The following is a 24,419-nucleotide window of genomic DNA, read 5'->3' on the forward strand; positions in this document are numbered from 1 at the left end:
ATATATATATATATATATATATATATATATATATATATATATATATCGTACTATACAATTTATCCCCCCCAAAGCCCTAAAAGAAAATAATCAATAAACTTACAAGTATTATAGTATAAACATCACTGTTTCATGAATAAAAATAAAATTACTTTCAAATAATTAAATAAAATATGATAATTTTGAGAAATATGACAAAACCATGAAGACCAATGATAAGTGAACAAGTAAAATTTCGCTACATATTTTTAAGAGAAATGTTACGTAATATATAATTACCTTCATAGTACTACCAAATAGTAAATATGTGATACTACATTTGTTGTTTAGGTTACTCTCAATCTTGTTATCTTTATAGATTAAAAAGTTGTGTATCATTCATTTATTCAAGAATTATGAGGGTCAAAAATGTTAATTAAAGATTTTAACAGATAATATGTGTAAGTATTATTGTTAGGCGAGTCCCGAGCGTTGGGCGTGCTTAGGGCATACAGTCGGGCGCTTAGGGCGTAAGTCTTGTAGAACTAAGTCCCAAACTTGAGTCTCGAGGCGTTTTGCTAGAGCCCCGCTCCAGGGCGAGTCCCAGAAGAGTCTTTTAAAACACTGGGTAGGAGTGTGTCCGTAGTAGTAGGTAGGAGTGTTTTGTCTTGTTGCCCTTACTAGTAGTTGTAAGTCTACTTCTGTAGTTTCATGTTCTTCAATTTCTGTTACCATCAATTATTTCATATAGTTCGTTTCTTTTATTGTTTGTTATAGTACTATTTTGTCACTATCTGTGGTTTTTGTTACTATTTATTGTCTCTTGTTCTTCCTTTATGCCTTTTTCTAGAACCGGGGGTCTATCGGAAACAACCTCTCTAGGTAGAATATACACTCTACCCTCTCTAGACCCCACTGAGCGGGACTATATTGAGTATGTTATTGGTGTAGAGGGTCTTTTAAAAAGCCAACATATAAGTAGAAAATTTGCAAAAGAAAAAATGCATAATGAAATTCAAAAACCTAAAATATCTCAACTAAATTTGTCTAACTAGATTTAAGTTTAACAAAGACTCATCCTACAACTACACCACTAATTGTTCTTGTAAATTTGTAGCAACAAAATAAAATATTCAACACTCCTCTGCTTCAGTTGCTGAAATCTAAAAAGGTTGTTCCTCCTCCAAATTTCTGCTTAGGTAGTTTGTGCTTGTGAATTCTTTTGAGTGTTGTTGAACTTGCACACTTTTTCGTAACATGATTTTCCTTCTCCTCCTTTCTTTTTTGTCTTTTGGTTTTGTGCATAAACATCAGCCTCAATAATATCGTCTTGTATGAAAGATCTTTTAATGTGCTTTAATTTGGACTAACCATATGATTTGCAAAAACTTGTCGTGAGGATTTTTCTTCCATTATAATGTCTCATAGATCATAGATTTCAAAGTAAAACTTGAACTTCACTGACCAATTTTGATAGTTTACGTCCGTGATTCAAAAAGATATTGATGCTTGTCTTGATTAAAATAGGTACGGATTAAAATAAGTATTGGTTGTATGTATCCCTACATTAAAAATTGGTATTTGGCTCAAGTGTTAAAAATAAGCAAGAGTTAAAAAGAGGCTCATACGTTGAGAATAAGCACGGTTTAAAAATGAGTTGGAAATAGGTATAGTTTAGTGGATGGAAGGTTTTCTTCTTCAGTGAACTCACAGATCCAGTAAAATAAGATCAATGGAAGATCTTATACCACGGGTGGGTATTTAAAGAAGGGTGGAGCTGCAAAATGATTGAAATTCCCTTTAATTTTTAATAAGCATAGAGGCCTTTAATAGTCAATTGAAAGAAAAAATCTGCAGAAATTTATAAAATATAATTCAAAAACCTTAAATATCTTAAATAAAATTTACTAATTTTTATTTATACAGAAACTCCTCCTACAACTAACCTGTTTATTATTCTAGTAAATCAACAGTAACAGAAGCAAATATTTCCCTTTCCTTTTTGGGTCTCACTTTTGTTGGGATGATTTGCTAAAAGAGTTGTCACTAATTCCAACATTGGGTGACAATTATATCACCTAGGTTCATGGAGGAAAGTTGGTTGTGAACTTATTTCTCGGATGTGTTTGTAGGCATTCCATGGACAGAGGAAGAGCACCGGCTTTTCTTGATCGGCCTACAAAAATTGGGCAAAGGAGATTGGCGGGGTATATCGCGAAACTTTGTGACGTCAAGGACTCCTACCCAAGTAGCTAGCCATGCCCAAAAGTATTTTATTCGGCAGAGTAATGCTACTCGGAGAAAGAGAAGATCCAGTCTTTTTGACATTGTTGCTGATACGGTTTGTCTTGCTTCTCAAACTTAAGCTTTGGATAATGATCATACTATGACCATATAGGCATTGCTGTGCACTATAGTTAAGGCCTAAAGCTACCCCTGCCCAAGCCCACCCAAATAGGCAGTTGATATGCCGTTGCAGCATGTGTACTCTTAGTTACTTGGTCATCCACCCAAATTCAGACTTTCGTTTTGATCCTTTTTTATGTTTCATTTCTATGATGTTAAATAGGCTGCTGATGCTTCCCATCCACTTCCCGAAGAACAATTTATGCTCCCACCTAGAGCAATGGAAAGTGATAAGGAACAGTTAGCACCTTCTGCAACAAAAGCAATAGAAACTGATTTTGCAGATTCACTCCCTTCCTTAGATCTCTCTCTCAAGTCAAATTTTGAATCCATGGAAACCGCTCCAAGTGAACCTGTTGAAGAAACGAAACCAAATGCCACAATCAGCGAGATTCCTTCAGGATTTCCAGCATTCTTCCCAGCTTACATTCCAGTTCCATATCCCTTCTGGCCATCAAGTGCCTTCCCGGTCCCTGAAGATAGAGGAGCAGAAGCATCTCATCATCAGATCCTCAAGCCAATTCCATCCGTCCCTAAAGAACCAGTGAATGTAGACGAACTAGTGGGAATGTCCCAGCTTACTTTAGCAGACGCTGGTTCTGGCCATATTGAGCCTTCACCACTCTCCCTAAAGCTAACAGCAGAACCATCACGGCAATCAGCTTTTCATGCTAGCACACCAGTCAAAAGCTCAGAGATTACCAAGGGTGAAACTGCTCCGATTCAAGCAATTTAAACCCATTGGGATGAGTCTACCTTGTTTTTCTTAAGGGTGTAAGTACATGTTCTCTTCCCTCTCATCTATGTGACATAGGGTAGGTACTTTCAAAGAAGCAGCAAGTAGGTGAATTTAGCTGAAAATTCATTCTTTGTCATTGTATAGAACTTAGGGTGTCTTAACATACTTAATACTGTGGTGTTTTATGTAAATTGTTGGCTTCTTTGTAATTTCTTTTATTTTCTCGTATTAAGAGAAAATATAGGGTCACTGATTCTGTTCAGTGAGGGAATGATGGTTTTGGCCTAGTTACTTCCAATTTGAGAACTTTTGATATGGAGTTGATTGTCATATGTTATGCATCTGTAATAGTATGGTAAAAAACTCAAGTGTAAAAATGTAGAACACTTCATGCTATGCTTATAGAATAATCATAAACTTATTTTCAAATCAACTGAAGTGTGAGTGAGATAGCATGCGTCATTATGATGTTTAATATAAAGGCGTAAACATAATGTGTTCTTTAATTTTGCTTCACTTGACCTCTAATAAAGAGTTTCAAATTTAGGGATTTTTCATTTATGACCTTCATCTTTTGGTGTGCATAAGTAGATGTTTAAATTTGCATAAAATTGTTCAAGTACTTGCACATGTCTTACATAATAATTTGTGTGAGATATACTTGAACTGATTTGTAATTTTTTGGGGGTTTAATGGTCCATTTATGTAGTTTTTCCTAATTAATAACTAAGGTAACTTACAGAATTTTCACTAGCTTGGAAGTTAATTACCTAGATATATGTTATTTTACAATGTTATTAATCTTAATAAATTTTGATGCGTTCAGATACGTTCAAATACATGTAGCTTGGTATATATGAGTCAAAATTAGGTGTGAGTTGGTCTACATACACTGCATTCTATTGGATTCGCATGTGCCTAAGATACATAGAAAAATTTCACTCGTGTTCCTCCAATCTTGCTTACCACTCTTTAAATGTATTTGGTATCCCAAATCCATGTGAATCTTATCAGATACATATATCTAGTGGAATTCGCATGTATCTAGGATACATAGACAAATTTCACTCGCTCTTTACTTTTTTTTGTCGCCTCTCTCCCTATTTCAGTTTGTCTAGTAACAAAAGCATATATCTAGGCGTATCTCGCTTGAAATCTGATATAAAATTATAAATTAGTGATATAAATATAATTATTTCAAACTATAAGGAGAATTTATATATATAATAGGATTATTTGTGTAACTAGATAGTTTCTCCTAATTATTACTACATATTGATATTCCCACTATTGGATATGTAAGGGTTGTTCGCTTTAATGTGTTATTAAAATAATATTGATGTTAAACTTATACATAAATAAATGTGTTTTGCTTTTAGTAGTATTAATTGACGAGATATGAGACAGGGTTAACACGAAATTGAAATTTTGAAAAAAATCCTAGAATCAAAATACTTTAAGTTGAGCGGGATCAAAATCGAATATTTAAAGTGCAAATTCAGTGATGTGTCTCATGTAGTGCATGGATGTGAGGACACACGGTAGATGAAATAGACTCCCATTTGATATCATGTGCAATAAGAAAGTGTCATCTAATCTGGTAAATTTTACTAAGTAATAGTTAGAGTTATTATGATTTATAGGACTGGGTATTGTTTAATCAAGAACTCACATGTTAAGAAAGATGAAGTGTATGACGAGGTGGAAGTTTGGTCATGCCAAAAGAGATAACATTAGGAGTGAGGCTATTCTTATAAGGAGAGAGTGACCTCCATAAAGGACAAAATGTAAAAAGTGAGATCAGGTGATTTGTGCATATATGTGGAGGTAGAAGGTTAATGGAAAGTCAAACGTATTTATTTTCCATTCTCACAATATTAATATTAATTCTTTTTATTTTTTCTTATAATTATATATCTACTAGTATAAGCTAAGTATAAGATACATTATTTGTCATGTTATCATGAGATATATTCATTAAACACATATTCATCACGTAAGATATTAAAATAATCATTAAAAAGTTGAAGTACTAAAATGACACTTAATATTAAATTTAAAAGTAGAGCTGTCAAAATGAGTTTGGTCTGCTAGGCGGGTTCAATCTAATAATTAAGAAAAAATGGCACAGCATGTACTCTTTTTTAATTAATTGGCAACATATAGCCTCTTCTTATTTTTATAACAAAAAAAAAGATTTTAAAAAATTAAAATTGGCATATTTTGGCCCTTATGGCCAGTTAATATATGAGAAGTAATTTAGTTTTAAATCAATTATTTTTTAAAATTAGTAACAACATGTTGCACTTTTAAAGGGAAGTGGGACTTTGTTCCCTTTTTTCTCTTCTTTTTTCATACATGTTTAATGTAACATTTAGATCATTCTTCTTCAATCGTCTTAAACAAAAGTGTTAAAAATTGATGTTCTAGAAAATTTGTATGTTTTCTGTTTTTATATTGTTGTTAATTTTTTTCTTGGTTTTTTAATTTTTTTCAAGTTGAAAGGTTTTATATTTGGGTGAAAATTAAGGAGATAGTAATTAATTGTGGGTATCAATTGTCATGGTTAAGAAAAATATTTTAAAAAATTTTCCTAAAAAAGAGATTCTAATTTTGTTGAATCTCCATCAAAAACTTCAAATTTTAGTCATGCAAGTTCTTCGCAGTATCCGATTCATAGTAAGGATAATCTTAAAGATAAACAATGTGAATCGGTTGGTGTTGCAGATTAAAAAAATATAGACAAGAGTTATTCCATTTGAGGTTGCTAGAAGGAGAAGGATTATAGAAAGTGATGAATCGTTTAACTTTGAATATCTTTTACTTGTATAATATTTAACATTTTAATTTTCAAGTGTAATCCTCATTTACACGCTAAAGGAAGAATCTGGAATGTATACAAATTTTTAGTGAATGAATACACATGTATGCTACATGAATTTTTGTATACACGATTGTTCATTCAAATGATAAAAAATTCATTCAAGTAATAAAAGATTATTCAATTCAATGTTTACATTTTTAGTGAATGAATATACAAATATGTACACATGATGTTCATCCACGTGATAAAAATCCAATCATGTGATAAAAGATAATTTAGTTAATTATTTACCTATTATAAATGATTGGATACATAAAGTATATAATTATAGAAAAGGTATCCATTGTAGTAGATAACATAGATTTATATGTCTAGTTATACTAATTGAATTGAATAGTCTGTGGTGGTTAGTTTCACAAGAAATTTTTTTTTTTAAAAAAAAAAACTAATAGTATGACGTGGTTAATATTGGCTCTCTTCTTTCTTTTTTTTTTTGGTCTATTAAATGCTATTTATTTATGGGCTATTTATTGCTAATTTTTCATAACAGTTGTATATATATGTCATTTGGAGTTGGGCTTAATTCTTTTGGCTCATTTAGGAACGAGGCTTTTTAGCCCAACCTCATTTGGCCCGCTAGCCTCGTGCCCCAACCTGCAAGCCTCAGAGTCCACCCCGTGGGCTGTGAATATTTATAAATACTTTTTATATATATTTTTAGTAGTGTTTTGTTTGTAAAGTTTTTATCAATAAATATTTTTAAAATAAAAAATCAAATTTTTTAAACTAGCTAGTTTTTTTGTGGGCGAATTATGGAATGATCAACATTTTCCGCTAAATCTTATGTTGATTATTATGTATTTTGTGAGTATTGTCCGAAGTGTTTGAATCATAGATGTATTTTTGTAAATATTTATCAAAGTGTGTGATTTATAAATGAAAATTTATATGTATTGATGTCGTGTTCATAGACGTCAACGTTCGATACTCTTAGATACTCTTTCTAAGAGAGTAATATTGTTCATTTTTTGGTTGAAGGGCCAACCCGTCCCACCTTGTGGCCTGCTTAGGGCTGGGTTGAGTTGTTATTTTATAGGCCCCTTTAATTAAAAGGGTCAGTCCATCCCTACCCATTTAACTCTCTAGCCCGTTAGAATTGGATCAATCTATTTTGACAGCTCTATTTAAAATGTTATATATGTGTTTGGTCAAAAATAAAGGAATAATTGCCAATTAATATAGTTGTGAGGATTAAATTTAAAATATCTATAAAAGTTCAATATCTATAAAAGTTTCAGCTTTCTACTTCATCTCTCAAAACTCTACACTTTATTTAGTCGTTGCACTCTTTTTCTCTACTGTGTGAATGATCTTCATGAGCCTTTAGTATCTTTTCAACTTTTCTTTTAACTTTTTTGTTAACAATTATAATTGTTACGTTATTTTTAATGGAAATAAAGCTATATTTTTATGGAATAAACATGGGGAAAACAAGTAGCGGAAAAGTCATCTTCAGATACATAAGCATATACTTAATTGTTTTCTTAACAATGTATGGATATTTGTAAATGACTTGCTATTTGCACCTTAAGAATTGGTATGAATTGTCATTGATGCTTTTGGATTTCTTTTAATGTTTTGGATGACCTATGCTTGTTGTTCTATTGTGGTAAGTTCATAATATTTTATTTTTATGTTATGAAAAAACTGAATAAAAATTTTAGTCTCTCAGTATTCTAATTTTCATTCTGAAATTGATGCAATATTATTTCATAAAGAAAATTAAGTATAGATTATTAATAATTTTACATTTTGAACTGATTATCTATGTCATCTTGATTTTATATCGCAAATTCTTAGGTGTATTGACACATTTGTCAAAAGCTGATAAAATTATGTGAATCATTTTTAACTTTCTAAAAGTATTTATAAACTATCGAATTGAATAGCATGCTTGGTTAAAAAAAAAGTCTATTTGATTAGAAGAGATTCTTTACTGATAGCTATTTTACTCAAAAGATTATCTTTTATAAAAATAATATATCATAAAAATCACTTATTTTTTATTATTTATTCAAAAGGTTACTCAAGTCGAAAAGTGGTACATATTTAGCTAAATTTTGATGATATGACTCTTGATTTTTAAAACCTAATCCATTTTAACAACTACTATTTGACCTAATACCCGATCTGTAAAACCTATTTATATGTTACGTCCAAAAATTCTTTTATATGATAAACAAATCTCTTTATATAATAATAATAATAATTATAATAATAATAATAAAATTGTTATAAATCCATTAAATAAGTGGATAGTCCATAAAGTTAGTACATGAACAACCATTCATATTCACTAGGTTACATGAACCTTTTTGGATAAGTATGTATCTATTTATTATGATACTTAATATGGTGACCTTTGGAATGATTTCTCACTCTATAAATAGGGTTGTTCATTCACTATTGTAATATATATATATGAAACTTATATATATACTTGAATAAAAGAAAGTCTTCTCCTACATCTATTTCTCTTGTCTTCTTCTTATAATCTTGATTTTACAACACGTTATCAGCACGAGTCTCTACCAGTTCAAGTAAAGACTTTCAAAGCCTCGGAGGTAAGAATTTCCTTTATTTTTAAATAATGTCTAATCTTTCTAAACTTGAATTTCTTGCTCTAGACATATCGGGAAAAAGCTATCTATCATGGGCACTCGATGCAGAAATTCATCTTAATGCGATGGGTCTAGCAGACACCATCCAAGAAAATAATCAAGCATCGAATCAAAACCGTGCTAAGGCGATGATATTTCTCCGTCATCACCTTGATGAGGGTTTGAAAATGGAATATCTCACTGTTAAGGATCCTCTGGTGTTGTGGAACAATTTAAAAGATAGATATGACCACCTGAAGTTGGTTGTCCTTCCACAGGCACGTTATGATTGGATCCACTTGAGACTTCAAGATTTTAAATCTATCAGTGAGTATAACTCTTCTATGTTTAAAATTATCTCACAATTAAAATTATGTGGAGAAAATATCACTGACCATGATATGCTGGAAAAAACGTTTTCCACTTTCCCTGCCTCGAGTATGCTTCTGCAGCAGCAATACCGAGAAATGGGATTTAAAAAGTATTCCGAATTAATCTCACATCTCCTTGTTGCTGAACAACATAATGATTTACTGATGAAAAACCATGAAAGTCGACCTACTGGTTCTATGCCATTTCCTGAAGTAAATACGGCAAATTTTCACCAATCTAAGCGTGAAAAAGGTCGTGGCCCCAGTCGTGGCCGTGGTCGTGGTCGAGGAAGAAATCTCAATCATGGTGATCGTCTTGCACTAAATAATAACATTCAACACCAGCAGTGTAAAAAGAAGAATGAAAAACATGACGTAGTGCAGAAGAAAAATTCAGACAACAAATGTTATCGATGTGGAGGAAAAGGACATTGGTCACGTACCTGTCGTACGCCAAGGCACCTGGTTGAGTTATATCAAGCTTCCCTGAAGGAGGTGAAAAATAACGCAGAAGCCAACTTTATCACGGAAGATACTGTTGAACCCATGCATCTAGATGTAGCGGATTTCTTTGAGAACCCCGAAGGAAAGATAGATCACCTGATAGGTGATGGGTCTGTGATAATATAAATATATTTCATTTTCGTCGTTTATATGAACTAGTATGAATATGTTTTCCTAGATTTGTAAATAACTAAAAGGTTGTGTATTGTTTTTGTTTAGTAATAATATTATAATGTTTATTTCTTTTATATCTTTTATCTTGAAGAAATTATGGATACCTCAATGATCAATCATGAAGATATTTGTATAATTGATAGTGGAACAACGCACGCCATATTCAAAGATGAGAAATACTTCTCCTACTTGCTTAGAAGAAAAGCAAATGTTACTACAATTTCTGGTAATTCAAACTTAATAGAAGGCTCCGGAAGAGCTACTATATTTCTGCCTAAGGGGACAAAACTTGTCATAGAAGATGCTTTGTTCTCTTCTAAATCCCCAAGAAACCTGTTAAGTTTTAAAGATATTCGCCGAAATGGATATCATGTTGAGACAATAAATGAAATGAATGTTGAATACCTTGGTATTACCAAGATTGTCTCAAACCAGAAATATGTATTGGAGAAATTATCAACTTTATCTTCTGGCCTGTATTATGCAAAAATAAGTACGATTGAAGCACACTCTATCGTAAACCAGAAGTTTACTGACTTAAAGACTTTTGTGCTTTGGCATGACCGAATAGGTCATCCTGGATCAATAATGATGAGACGAATCATTGAAAACTCAAATGGTCATCCATTAAAGAACCTGAAGATTCTTACAAATGATGAGTTTTCATGTGCTGCTTGCTGCCAAGGCAAATTGATTACTAGGCCATCACCAATGAAGGTTAACATTGAATCCCCTCAATTTTTGGAACGAATACATGGGGATATTTGTGGACCTATTCACCCATCTAGTGGGTCGTTTAGATATTTTATGGTCCTAATAGACGCATCTTCAAGATGGTCTCATGTGTGCCTCTTATCATCTCGCAACCTGGCGTTTGCAAAATTATTGGCACAAATGATACGATTAAGAGCGCAATTTCCAGATTATCCCATTAAGACAATTCGTCTTGATAATGCTGGCGAATTCACATCCCAAGCTTTTGATGCTTATTGCGTATCGGTAGGGATAAAAGTTGAACATCCTGTAGCTCATGTTCATACTCAAAATGGCCTTGCTGAGTCATTTATTAAGCGCTTACAATTGATAGCAAGACCTCTACTTATGAAAAGTGAGTTGCCTACTACTGTTTGGGGTCATGCTATCTTACATGCAGCATCACTTGTTCGTCTCAGACCGACTCATTATAATAAATACTCCCCATTACAATTGGTATTTGGTCATGAACCAAATATTGCTCATCTTCGAATTTTTGGATGTGCTGTATATGTGCCTGTAGCACCACCTCAGCGCACCAAGATGGGCCCTCAAAGAAGGTTAGGCATATATGTTGGGTTTGATTCACCCTCAATAATTCGCTACCTTGAGCCATTGACGGGAGATTTATTCACTGCAAGATTTGCAGATTGTCGATTTGATGAAACAAATTTTCCGCAATTAGGGGGAGAGAAAAATAAACTTAAAAGTGAAATTGCATGGAAAGTTTCGTCATTATCTCATTTTGATCCACGCTCCCCTGTGTGTGAACAAGAGGTCCAGAAGATCATCCATTTGCAAAACATAGCAAATCAAATGCCAGACGCATTTACTGATTCAAAAAGGATAACAAAGTCACATATTCCTGCAGTAAATGTGCCTATCCGAATCGACGTCCCAAAAGGACCATCTACAAGTGTCATAGCTTCTGAATCACAAATACGCCTGAAGCGTGGTAGACCATTGGGTTCAAAAGATAAGAATCCTAGAAAAAGAAGTACAAAAAATGACACTACAAAAGAATTTCACGAAGAAATTCAAGATCTGATTAATCCTGATATTCCTGAAGAAATCAGTGAACCCGAGACTCAAGTAAATGAAGAACTCTCAATAAGTTCTTCTACAGGTGATGGGATAAGTTTAGATCGATCAAAAATCATAGTGGATAATGTTTTCGCATATGATGTTGCACTTAACATTATGCAAGGAAATGAGGATCTTGAACCTCTATCCGTCGAAGAATGTCGACAAAGACATGATTGGCCAAAATGGAAAGAAGCAATTGAATCAGAATTGAATTCACTTGCTAAGCGTGAGGTTTTTGGACCAGTAGTCCAAACGCCTAGTGATGTTAAACCAATTGGCTATAAATGGGTCTTTGTACGAAAAAGAAATGAGAGAAATGAGATTGTAAGATACAAGGCACGCCTTGTTGCACAAGGATTCTCTCAACGACCTGGTGTCGACTATGAAGAAACATATTCACCTGTTATGGATGCAATAACTTTTCGATATCTCATCGGTTTAGCTGTACATGAAAATCTTGAAATTCGTCTAATGGATGTGGTTACAGCTTACCTTTACGGTTCACTTGATAATGAAATTTATATGAAAGTTCCAGAAGGACTTAAAATGCCTGAAGCATGTAGTTCAAAATCTCGGGAAATATATTCAATCAGATTACAAAAGTCATTATATGGCTTAAAACAATCAGGGCGCATGTGGTATAATCGCCTCAGTGAGTACTTGATAAAACAAGGTTATATAAACGATGTCATTTGTCCTTGTATATTTATTAAGAAAACAACATTGGGATTTGTTATTCTTGCTGTTTATGTTGATGACATTAATCTCATTGGAACTCCAGAAGAGGTTCAAAAGGCAATTGAATATCTAAAGGAAGAATTTGAGATGAAAGACCTTGGAAAGACAAAAATTTGTCTTGGACTACAAATAGAATATTTAGTAGACGGGGTCTTCATCCATCAATCTGCCTATACTGAGAAAATCTTGAAACGATTTTACATGGACAAAGCACATCCATTAAGTACTCCAATGGTTGTCCGATCACTTGAAGTGAGTAAGGATCCATTCCGACCTCAAGAAGAGAATGAGGAACCTCTTGGTCCAGAAGTACCTTATCTTAGTGCAATTGGGGCACTTATGTATCTTGCTAATGCTACGAGACCTGACATAGCATTTTCTGTTAATTTGTTAGCAAGATATAGTTCTTCCCCTACACGAAGACATTGGAAAGGAGTTAAACATATATTGCGATATCTAAGGGGAACTAGTGATATGGGTCTGTTTTATACTAACAAAGATAGTGCAGATCTTGTTGGTCATGCAGATGCAGGTTATTTATCTGACCCACATAAAGCTCGATCACAAACAGGCTATCTGTTCACATATGGAGGTACTGCTATATCATGGCGATCTATGAAGCAGTCTATTGTCGCTACTTCTTCAAATCATGCTGAGATAATAGCCATTCATGAAGCAAGTAGAGAATGTGTATGGTTAAGATCAGTAATACATTCTATCAAAGAAAGATGTGGTTTGAAGTGTGACGTCAAGATACCCACAATACTCTTTGAAGACAATGCTGCATGCATAGCTCAATTAAAAGGAGGCTTTATAAAAGGAGATAGAACGAAACACATTTCACCAAAATTATTCTTCACACATGATCTCCAGAAGAATGGTGATATTGATGTGCGACAAATTCGTTCGAGTGATAATCCAGCAGATTTATTTACTAAATCTTTACCGGCCTCAACTCTTGAGAAGATGGTTCACAAAATTGGAATGCGGAAACTTAACCATCTGAATCGTGGTTTTTATCAGGGGGAGTAAAATACGCACTGTACTCTTTTTTCCTTAATCTAGGTTTTGTCCCATTGGGTTTTCCTAGAAAGGTTTTTAATGAGGCAGCAAATAATGCGTATCAAAAGATATGTGTACTCTTTTTCCTTCACTAGAATTTTTTCCCACAGGGTTTTTTTCTAGTAAGGTTTTAACGAGGCACAATATCTATGGACATCCAAGGGGGAGTGTTATAAATCCATTAAATAAGTGGATAGTCCATAAAGTTAGTACATGAACAACCATTCATATTCACTAGGTTACATGAACCTTTTTGGATAAGTATGTATCTATTTATTATGATACTTAATATGGTGACCTTTGGAATGATTTCTCACTCTATAAATAGGGTTGTTCATTCACTATTGTAATATATACATATGAAACTTATATATACTTGAATAAAAGAAAGTCTTCTCCTACATCTATTTCTCTTGTCTTCTTCTTATAATCTTGATTTTACAACAAAAATAAAAATAATAATAATAAATAAAAAATTATATATAATGCTTAAAAAGGAAACATAAAAGGTAGAGGTCATAAGAGGAAAGTAATTGCATTGACAAATTTTATAATTGTAGATATGTATAAGGTGTTATAAATTCGTTAAATTAATAAACGATCTTCTTAAATTTATGTATACATATTTCTTAGGTTTTTTGAATCATTTTGAATAAGAAATGTATCCATTAATTATGACATATGATATAGTGACTTGGAACGATTTCTCAAGTTATTAACATTTGAATAAAATGATGTGTATATTTTATTCTCTATAAATCTTATCATATATTGCTAATATTTGCATCATATTTCTCTCAAGACTAAGATAATACTTATGCTGAGCAAGACCAGAGACAGTTTTCCAGCATACTTGAGTAAGAATAAAGCCAAGTATTTACAAAGAAGAAATATTATAGAGTCCGGAGCTTAAAGGGTATAAAATATTAATAAAAATTCTAAAACGGTATATAAAATTTTATATTAACCAAAACGGCAAAATCGCTGCAACAACAGCGATTTCCTCCACCGGAAAAAGCAAAATTGCTGCTACCGCAGCAATTTTGTAAAATGTAATTTTTTTAAAAACAATAATTCGAATCGCTACCTAGGAAAGCGATTTTCTTAAAAAAAAATGGAAATCGCTGCAAAAAAATATTTTTTAAAAAAAAAAATGGAAATCGCTGCCTAGGCAGCGATTTTCTAAAAAAAAAAAAATTAAATATTTTTTTGAAATTCAAATATATATTTTATAAGAAAATATGCATTGTTTTAAAAAAATTAAGAATAAGTAAGATAACAAAAATATTTCTTTCTAAAAAAAGATATTATATTGAATTTAAATTCAAATGATGTTTGAGTTCAAATAGAATTCTAACTTTTTAACCTCTTTTATTTATATTTTCTCAATGTCATATAATGTTAATCTTCATATTTTTTCATCACCGACCATTAGCTTCATCGGTGAGTTCACTACATTCTTCATATTCTTTATTTTATTATAGATTTTTTTAAAAATATTTTTATTTTCTATATGCAGATGAGAGATTGTCCATTTTTTTTAAAAAAAAAAAATAGAAAATCGCAGCGATTTTCATTTAAAAAAAAATTAAAGAAAATCGCTGCCTAGGTAGTGATTTGAATTTTTTTTAAAAAAAATAATCACATTTTACAAAATCGCTGCAGTAGCAGCGATTTTGCTTTTTCCGGTGGAGGAAATCGCTGTTGTTCCAGCGATTTTGCCGTTTTGGTTAATATAAAATTTTATATACCGTTTTGAAATTTTTGTTAATATTTTATACCCTTTAGGCTCCGGACTCAAATATTACGTGCCCAACAACTAGCTTTAATTTGTCTCAACAACAAGCCATGGACTTCAATTAAATTATAATTAATGGTTGATCGTCACGTATTATAAAAGAAAATACTTAAATAATTTAAATGAAAATTTGTTAAAGAAGTGATCATATTTGGATTCAAATATGGATGACAAGGATATTTAAGAGTCAATAGGTAGATGAGAGGTAATTTTATACCGTTTATAATACTTTGAGCGTGTTTTAAGCCCTTATCATATAATATATGATATTTTTGTATCTAGATCAAATTGATATAATGTCTAATTAAGTGCAAGTAAGTTGAATATTAAAATCTAGATTGATCAAATGAAGGTAATAATTATTTGTTAACTGTCATTTTTCTCATTCCACCTTAATTATATAAGACACCAAAGTATCAAAGACATTTTGGTTATTTTTCCACAATAATCTACTAATATTTGATGCTGCAAAGTTCCCTACATTTAACTCTTAACATAATCAAATATTTCACGAGTACACCATATCTGCAAGCTACCGTATTTTCTTAAATTTTAAGAGCAAACCAACTAAAAAGAGAAAGGAATGACATCAATAACTAACACTGGAAGGAACAATGACTAATTTTGAAGCAACAATATCTTCTCTGACTCAACGATAGCTACGGTATGCTGGGCTGTACATGCAGCTCTCTGCATATGCGACTAGGTCCTTGGGCTGCGGTAGACGAGTGGCCAAACCTATTAAGCAACAAAATGGACAAAGATTAAGAAATATGTGTTAGGCATGCATGTGAATCTTCTTTCCAGAGGAGAAACATACCTAATTCATATGCTTTAGCTGCCACTTTGGCAGCAATATGCGCTGAAATCTTTCTTATGTTGGAAAATGGCGGGTATATGAGTCCCTTTTCAAAGTTCTCTTGAGAAACTTGCTCCGCTAAAGCTTCCGCTGTTTCAAAGAGCACAGTTGGAGATAAAAGTAAGACCTCATGAAGCATAAAAAACTAAAAAGAATAGTCATCTTCCACAAGTAAGATGACAATGAATTCTCGCTTATGTTTTTACGGGTGGCCATCTGAGTCGGGTAGTGAAGTTGTTTGAAAAATATAAAAAGTGGCTAGAAGGAAGTGCAGTATCACAAAGGATGAAGAGTAAGTGTAAAAACTGTTTTTATCTGTGCACCAAACTCGGAAGTGAGAAATTTACAACTGAAATGGTACTCTTCAGAACATCTGAAAGTTTGTTGTGGTCTGTCCCTCCAAACTTAAGGATAAATGAAGCTTGCTAGAGGTGTCGTGATTGTTTACGTGGTCCATGTTTGACTGCATAGGAAGCATATTCTGGACTACTAGCTAACTATGACCTTGTAATTTGATTGCAAAATCTTCCTTCATAGTGTTTATCTTATTAGTCAACCTTTTTAAAGTATGAACTAAAAAGCAAAGGTTCGCAACTAACAGCTAGCTCATGGAAACATGTAAATCCCAGAGACCTAGAAAGATGAGCAATTTCATAGAATCAAACAGCAAAGGTGGACCTATTTTTGCAATTCCACGGACAAAATCTGTTGCTGGCTGAACACTAATCTCCAAGGTTTGCACCTACTTCGTTAACCTCTAACCTCTAGGCTACACCTTTGGGTGCTACTGGTTACTATGTTGCTCGAACTCCGGTGTGGGTATCCGATCCGGGTGTGCATCTAGACTAGAGGTTTGATCCTTCCTAATACAAAATTTTAAAATTCAGGCTTACCGCTAAACTAATTCAAAATTCTGTAAAAGATCTACAAAAAAAACTTAAAATGTTGTGGGATGCTAAGTTGGGGATGCTAAGTTGAGTGGACTATTTCACTTTCGATGCCGCGATTCTCCAAAAATAAACTTTTGAAGAATCCGAAAGCACCCATTGACATTTTAGAAGAGTCCGAGTAACATAGATGGGATGTAGCCAAAATTCAATCTTTCATTTTGACAATTTCCCAAGCAGTAGGCATTAGCAGGCAGCACCTAAAATTCAACCTTTCATTTCCCATTTTTCCTTCAAATTTTGTCATGGATTTTGGTTAAAGTACCAGATCTCGATTGACCACACCGTTACCAGTACCACGTGTCGACACAGATGCGGTGGCTAAAATGAAGAATCCACACAACATAGATTGGCTGTCAAATCTTTTACTACACCTAAGGAGAAAGGCTGGAAATATGTTGATTATGGCAAATTATATCAGTGACACATGGCATAATATTTTCATCCAGAAATTTTCAAAATATAAGAATGGATGCATGTCAGAAGGACAACTCACCATTCCATCCCTCTAAAAAAAACAATAAACAACGATTGTACGTAAGCTCGTCAGTATTTTCTCTTTTTTCCTGTTGCTCTCTTCCCTCATTTACGTATTTATGGAAAAAAGGAAGTGGGTAACATTGAACTACAACAAAGTTCACAACTTACAGGCTACCAGGAGCATGTCATCGTGGACGCGAATTGCACCAGAGATTATCAGTCCTAGACCAAACCCAGGGAAAATATACGCATTATTTGCCTAGAGAAAGAAAAGAGAGAAGTTCAGTATGGATCTTGCATAAGACTGATAATGTAAATAGATATACCAAAAAGAAAAAATGATGATAATGGAAAATAGCTAACGGTTTGAAATCTCTGACCTGGCCAGACGCATAGACCTTCCCGTTGTACTCAACTGGAGCAAATGGGCTCCCACTAGCAAAAATGGCTCGCCCCTGAAGGAGACATGATAAGAAAATTACACAGAGATAAATATTCACGGTGTATTAGACCGACTTCAAACATGAAAGTAAACAGTATCTTACCTCACTCCAGCTATAAGCCTCCTCAGCAGTACATTCAGACTGTGATGTTGGATTGGAGAGGGCAAAAATAATTGGTTTCTGCAAGACATAAAATTGAAGGAAAAAGAAACCATCAGTTTATTGTGTTACATCTTAACTGGTTGGACTGCAGAAAGTAGCTTTTCCTATCCAAGTAGGGCTTCATTATCTTACCTCATTGAAGGTTGCCATAGCTTGTACAACTTCTTTAGTAAACGTTCTCCCAGCTCCAGAAGATCCAATCAAGACAGTAGGCTTAATTGACTGACACAATACGAGAATTGTGAGAGGGAGGATGAGAGGAGGGAGGGGGGGAGGGTAGAGGAGGAAAAATAGGGGTACCACCTTCACGGCATTCACTAGTTCTTGTACTGGTTCGTGGTCATGTGCCCAGGGCCTCTTAAAATGTTGAAGCATCTCCATGCGAGACTTAACAATTAGCCCCTGGAAAGAGAATGACATATGGATGCTTCAATTCCATACAAAGTGTGGAAAATGATGAAAATAAATAACAAGTCTGATAATGGAAATTTAATACCTTAGAATCCACCATCCAAATTTTCTTGCGAGTCTCTTCTAGAGGGATTCCAGTCTGCACAAGAAATAGTAAAGGATAAAGGCTTGTAAAATATCTTCATTTTAGACGTAGCTGAAACTAGAATGGGAAGAGCTGACTTAAAAAAAGACAATTGTTCTATTTAAGTCCATACCTGCTTTGACATCTCAAGAGCTATGAGTTCAGCTATACCTGTGCCAGCCTGCATTGACAACAAAGTGAATGGGATACAAAATGATCAATTGATTGAGGCAGAAGGGGTGATCAAATCATAAGAAATATAAGCAGCTCTTGAAAAATAGCTAAAAATATTAAGAGCAAGGAACACACAGAGCAACTTTAAACAGAATCCCATTTTGGTCATACAGTACACGATACTTTGTGACAATCAAATTTTCAGTATTCCAGTAAGACATGTTATTTCTAGGAAATAGTGGCAAAAGAAAGTTCACAGTTCAAAAAGCAAGTCAGCAGTATAAGTGAAAGATGTACCTCTCCTGCTCCAAGGAATAAGAATGTATGTTCAGACAAGCTTCCTCCAACCAAGTTTAATGCGGCCATCAGCCCAGCAAGGACCACGGATGCTGTCCCCTGGAATAAAAACAAGATAATATGTTTGCATTTGCTAAAGAATTTCTGTAACAAACAGAAAACCACCACTTCCTACTCCAAGCACCCGTGAAAAGAAAACAATAACAAATTAAGGAGTCCTTGACATACCTGTATGTCATCATTGAAAACAAGGTGGCTAGTTCCATACTTTGCAAGGAGGTCAAATGCATTATGATTTGCAAAGTCTTCAAACTAAAGATGTCAATAAACAAAGTCAGATTATCAAGTATAATGTTTAAGTGTACTTATCTGCAACTTTGCCAGAAAATATCTACCTGAATGAGCACTTTCTCCCCATAATTCTGCTTGACGGCATACATAAATTCATCTAAAAGTTCGGAATATTCCTGAGAATGAAAAAGAAGATCAAACAAAGAACATTAAGGAAATATTACATCTTCTATAAATACAAGGTAAAGTAAGCATGATCAGATATCAAATTTGTGAACCTGTCCGGTAGCTCTTCTTTGCCTGAGTCCAATGTAGAATTCATCGTTCAACAAATTTTCATTGTTTGTACCCACATCAATGGTAACGGGCAAACACTGAAAAGAAAGAGAGGATAATCAGACTTTCAACTGATAGACAGAAAAGCAAAGACCAAACAGATAAGATTATATGACTGATAAACCTAGTGCTCCCACCATCCCAATGAACGGTAGAGTAGAGTTGGAGTACGAGAGTCCTTAAAGTATTGAAAATGGTACATTTTTAGAAACTCGCCAAATATTTAGACAAGGAAACAGATGTTCTCTCTTCAAGTAGTAATAGTGCCACACAAATTGGAAGATAGGAAATATATGATATTTTAGCTCTGTGTGCTCATAGCATATACAACAGAGTAAACTATAGCAGGAGACTACGAAAGGTGACGACCAGGAAACTGTCAGATACCGCTCAGACTGTTAAGTTAAAAACATTTATGCTCAAATTACAGCTTCATTTGGCAAACATCAATCAGAAGGAATTCATAAACTTACACAACGAACCACATAATATGAGTCTATGACAAGCTGTTACTGGATAGAGTGATAAAGTGAAATCCCAGAACTCCATACAGATACAGTAGTGTTTGTGGAATAAAGTATTTGTGGATACAGTAGTATCATATAAATTCCAACTACTGTTATAAAGAGAAACTTACAGCTGAAGGGCGAATGCCTCCCAGAGCAGCGTATAAAGAGAGCTTCCCCACTGGTATCCCCATTCCCTGGTAGAAAGAAATACATTAGGAAAAAGATACATGTAGGTCCAAAAATGTACTGGAACCAATAGTTAAACTGACGGAGGAGTTATTTCTCCTGAAAATAGAATTTAGGAACTTCAACCAAATCAATACACAATTTACCTGGCAACCAAGGTCCCCAAGGCCCAGAATTCGTTCTCCATCAGTAACAACAATAACTTGAATTTTCTTCTCGGGCCAATTTTTTAATACCTCGTGAATTTTGCCTCTGCAAAAAGCTAGCACATATTAGTTTTAACAAGAAATAAGAAATGTCAAGCCTTTAATTTGAGAAGCTATCTAGTGCATTTCAAATGCTTACTTTTCTTTCAAGCTGATAAAAAGACCTTGAGGACGCCTGAAGATGCTACCATATTTCTGGCATGCTTCACCAACAGTTGGAGTGTAAACTATCGGAAGAAGCTCCTCAACATTGTCAATAAGAAGCTTGTAGAATAGCCGCTCATTCATTTCCTGCACCACGATTCATACAAGAATAAACAAGAGTATTATGAAGCAACTAAAGGCGGGCATACACGTGCAGAAGGACTTCTGGACTTGAGCTGAACAAACAAATGGTTTAACATTTCCCAGTGTCACCACACTTGAAAGATTATTATACACTAATCATCTGTGTTCTGCTCAATTTAGTATAACATAAAGGAGCTTTGACGCAAAAAAAACCCTTAATTGCAGAAAGTATTTAGAACCTAAAAATCATTTTGTTTACTACCTGAAGATCCATCATGGCCATGTATCTTTGAAGTGGTACATCATACTTACGGATGCTGTTCATCATTTTCTTGACCTGTGACATCGAGTAGCACAACAATGTTGTTATTGAGCTATCATCTGATCAGATAAAGAGAGACACGGAAACTGTAGGATCTGTAACATGCAGAATATACAACCTGAAGGTCATGACTAATTACGACAGGAGGAAGAAGACCACGCAAATAGTGGGTGTCTCTCTCTCTCTCAGAGAAAGCAAGGCCCTTATTGTAGTGTGGGTTACGCAACAATGAGAAACCACTGTAAGCAAAAGAACACAGTATGTTTCAGTGCACGTAAGTAAAGACAACTTCTGAGATAATCAAGTGTCAGACTAAAGCTTGAGTCTATTTCATTAACATGGAAGTAGGAATTGCTAAATGAATGCTGAAAAGAGATGATCTTTGAAAGCAAACGACATGGAAGTTCAGCCCTTTTAAAAAAATACATAGAGCAACCGCATTTATGATATCCCAAGACGGCTCAAGAGCAAACTGTATTAATTCGAACTTAATGCAGAATGTATATCAAGAGCAAACTGCGTTAATGATATCTCAAGAAGGCTCAATCAGCAACTAACAACTTCAATACATAAAGAAATAAACATATAATATACTCAAACTTAATGCTCATATCTTATAATTGTTGCATCATCATGATGTTTTTATTGATACTCTAAATTAATATGGAAAACTCAATCTACAACAAGGCTTATAGAAATAGCCCCAAATTCCTGGGATCACCCTTTGGAAACAGTGTCTCGTGATACACTCTACCCTCCGTGGACCCCACTTGTGCGACCTCGCCGAGTATGTTGTTGTTGTACCCTTGGTGACTGTTGGAGCATAGAGGCATCATACTTAGGAAACAGTATCTATAATGTAAATTATAGGTGACTAAAGACAACAGTGACTAACATAAAATATGTCCACCCTTGGTTTACCAAAAAGACAAATCCCAATAGCTCTTTAGTGGGGACAAATTCTTATATATTCTTTTTTCCCCCAAAAGATTATAATAATTGTAAAAGAAATAGAAGAAAAGCAAGTGCCTTTATTTGATATTAAGAGAACATCTAAGAAAATCAGATCATGCATATGTAGACAAAAGGTTATAAGTCTAGCTGTGATGAAAGCTCAATTTCTTTTCTTTTTTTAATAATACAAAAAAAAAAGCCAGAATACAAGAACCTCTAATACCAGATAACCCCATTTAGTTGGACCGACATGAACATCCATCTCGGAGGTCACAGATTCAAGCCGTGAAAACAGCCTCCGTATACAATAGACTCTTGTGGTCCGGCCTTCCCGGTCCTTAATTGAATTAATCAAAATCCATCTAATCTTAACCTTAAACCCCATCTGGGAACAGAAAGCATAGGATTATCAATTCAAATTCAAAAGAAGTAATTTTTCACCTAGCAACAGATAAGGTCCAAGGTGTGATGGATTGATCTTCTGTGGCACTATCCTCACCATAAACGTCTTGAACTCCACCAGTAACAGTAGATTTAACCTCCATCTCAACCGGTGCAGCACTTTCCGTCAAAGCATTCTCAACCAATACACTAACACTTCCATCTCCAGGTTTTCCGTTTGAGTTCACGGCGGCTACCACCACCATAGGAGCTGAAACTCTTCTGCTTGACTGATTCAAACATCTTGAAACCCCAGATAACGAATTGTTCTGCAAATTACAACAAAACAATCACAATAACACAAAATAGAAAATCAAAGATTGTCCACAAGTAAACAAAAACACTAATCAACAGCTTTTCAACTCAATTCTAAATATGGGTATGTCTAAATCAATCTGAATATTCATGAATCACAGCAAGATTCCTTTTTTTTCAGTTTCAGTGAAAAAAGAAATCTGGGTGTTGTTCCCTTTTCCTTATCCTATCTCTATCACTCAAAATTAACAACTTTCAGCTCAATCTATGAAAATGGGTGTCGTTAAAAACTTAATCTGAATCAAAGAACTAACAATCAATCAATCAACGCAATTTCTCCTTCTTCTTCTTCATTTCATCAGACTGTGAACAATCAAAACAGAGATTTAAGAAATGGGTTGCTGGTATTACCGTAAAACTGGTGCCATTCAAGGAGAACATGGCTGAGTTTTGAGCAGAGTGAGAGAGAAGAGATTGTTTGTGATAGATCTGCTCAAAAGTACTGCTCTTTATCTTCCTCTCTCCTACTTGTCCTCACAACTCTGCAATTTTTCAGGGCATTTTGTAGCAAACCAAATTAGTACCACTTCCCTTTTTCTTTTCTTTTTTTCACTGTTCAACTTTTTTCTATTACACCATTTACCCTTTTTTTTTGACACGCTTTTAATAAGATTTTCTTTTATTAATATTTGGATACGCATTCAGATTCAAGACCTCTGTGTAAGAATACGAAAATACTTTTGCACACCTCATAAGTCATAAGTCATTCTCTCTCTATTTTAATTTTTTTAAGAAAATAATTTTCTTTTTTTTAGTATGTTTTAAAAAAAATGATCTTTTTCTTTTTTTTATAATAATTTTTCACGTGATATATTTAAGACCACAAGATTAAAGGATAATTTTGTATATTTGACATAATTTTAATTTAGAATCACATGATTAAAAGTATTGTTTATTTTTTTAAACTCCGTGTCAAATTAAACTAGGTCATTATTTGTGAAACGGAGGGGTAATAATCTATGTTGGTAACCCTGCCTCCAAATGAACCCAACTAGAATATTTATTTTATTTTTTTAAATTTATTTAGTTCATGTAAAAAAAGGATTTTTAGATGCATATATATTTATAATTTAATTTAAGTTTAATTTAAAATTATATTAATTGAAACTAGTGAAATGTAATAGAAATTACATTTCTACTTATAAAGCACTTTTTTTTTATTGTTATATAAAAATGAGTAAATGTATTTTATTAAACTTTGATATTTAGATTATTAACTTTTTTCTTTCTTTTTTTTGTTATATAATATATAAATGTGAGACTATTAAGAAAGGAATGATTTATTTTTCTTTTTAGTTTATGTTGAAAAAATGACTTTTTTTTGGTAATATTTTAGTTTTAGTTTTTTATGTGGTACGTTTTATGTTAGAAAATTAAAAGGTACTTTGACATAATTTTAATTTAACATAATAATATTTTTTTTAAAAATTATTGTATTAAGCTTCACGTTAAATCAAATTCAAATATTAATCATATTTTAATACCTTAACATAGATTTTAATTAAAGTAAATAATTGTAATTTTCCAACTAGAAAATATTTATTCTTTTATGAAAAAATTAGTTATAATTTTAGTTTGTT

At 33.4% G+C, this 24,419-nt stretch overlaps 3 protein-coding genes across 3 annotated transcripts in view; 2 read left to right on the plus strand and 1 right to left on the minus strand.

Moving 5' to 3' along the window:
• LOC107007588 (transcription factor MYBS3) overlaps window positions 1-3,456 on the plus strand; it is an 8,001-nt gene extending 4,545 nt beyond the window's left edge. Inside the window, exons 2-3 of the mRNA XM_015206265.2 lie at window positions 2,112-2,320; window positions 2,549-3,456. Coding sequence (XP_015061751.1) covers window positions 2,112-2,320; window positions 2,549-3,121 — 782 coding nt within the window. The 3' untranslated portion in view covers window positions 3,122-3,456. The remainder of the gene's footprint in view (window positions 1-2,111; window positions 2,321-2,548) is intronic.
• Window positions 3,457-8,694: 5,238 nt separating this feature from the next.
• LOC107006440 lies at window positions 8,695-9,609 on the plus strand. The gene has a single exon (XM_015204994.1). It carries the CDS (start codon window positions 8,695-8,697, stop codon window positions 9,607-9,609), a length of 915 nt encoding a protein of 304 aa, XP_015060480.1.
• Window positions 9,610-15,453: 5,844 nt separating this feature from the next.
• LOC107007160 (NADP-dependent malic enzyme, chloroplastic) lies at window positions 15,454-23,399 on the minus strand. Its single transcript, XM_015205652.2, has 20 exons — window positions 23,191-23,399; window positions 22,525-22,793; window positions 21,248-21,368; window positions 21,070-21,144; window positions 20,659-20,810; window positions 20,460-20,565; window positions 20,256-20,321; window positions 19,561-19,656; window positions 19,387-19,458; window positions 19,220-19,303; window positions 18,992-19,090; window positions 18,654-18,701; window positions 18,482-18,535; window positions 18,289-18,387; window positions 18,118-18,207; window positions 17,926-18,003; window positions 17,761-17,835; window positions 17,549-17,639; window positions 15,915-16,043; window positions 15,454-15,832 (listed from the first exon to the last, which is right to left on the minus strand). The coding sequence occupies exons 1-20, from the start codon at window positions 23,218-23,220 to the stop codon at window positions 15,744-15,746; spliced, it is 1,923 nt and encodes a 640-aa protein (XP_015061138.1). The 5' UTR covers window positions 23,221-23,399; the 3' UTR covers window positions 15,454-15,743.
• Window positions 23,400-24,419: the final 1,020 nt, after the last annotated feature.

Source organism: Solanum pennellii, chromosome 12 (assembly GCF_001406875.1).
Source record: "Solanum pennellii chromosome 12, SPENNV200".
Taxonomy (NCBI): domain Eukaryota; kingdom Viridiplantae; phylum Streptophyta; class Magnoliopsida; order Solanales; family Solanaceae; genus Solanum; species Solanum pennellii.

Bases quoted from the DNA above. Each gene is read 5' to 3' on its own strand.
- LOC107006440 (XM_015204994.1), top strand. From the start codon at position 8,695: ATGGGTCTAGCAGACACCATCCAAGAAAATAATCAAGCATCGAATCAA.
- LOC107007160 (XM_015205652.2), bottom strand. From the start codon at position 23,220: ATGTTCTCCTTGAATGGCACCAGTTTTACG. The intron at 21,145-21,247 runs GTTGTATATTCT...TCGATGTCACAG, and splicing joins TAATTAGTCATGACCTTCAG to GTCAAGAAAATGATGAACAG. The intron at 18,702-18,991 runs GTACATCTTTCA...TTGTCAATGCAG, and splicing joins TATTCCTTGGAGCAGGAGAG to GCTGGCACAGGTATAGCTGA.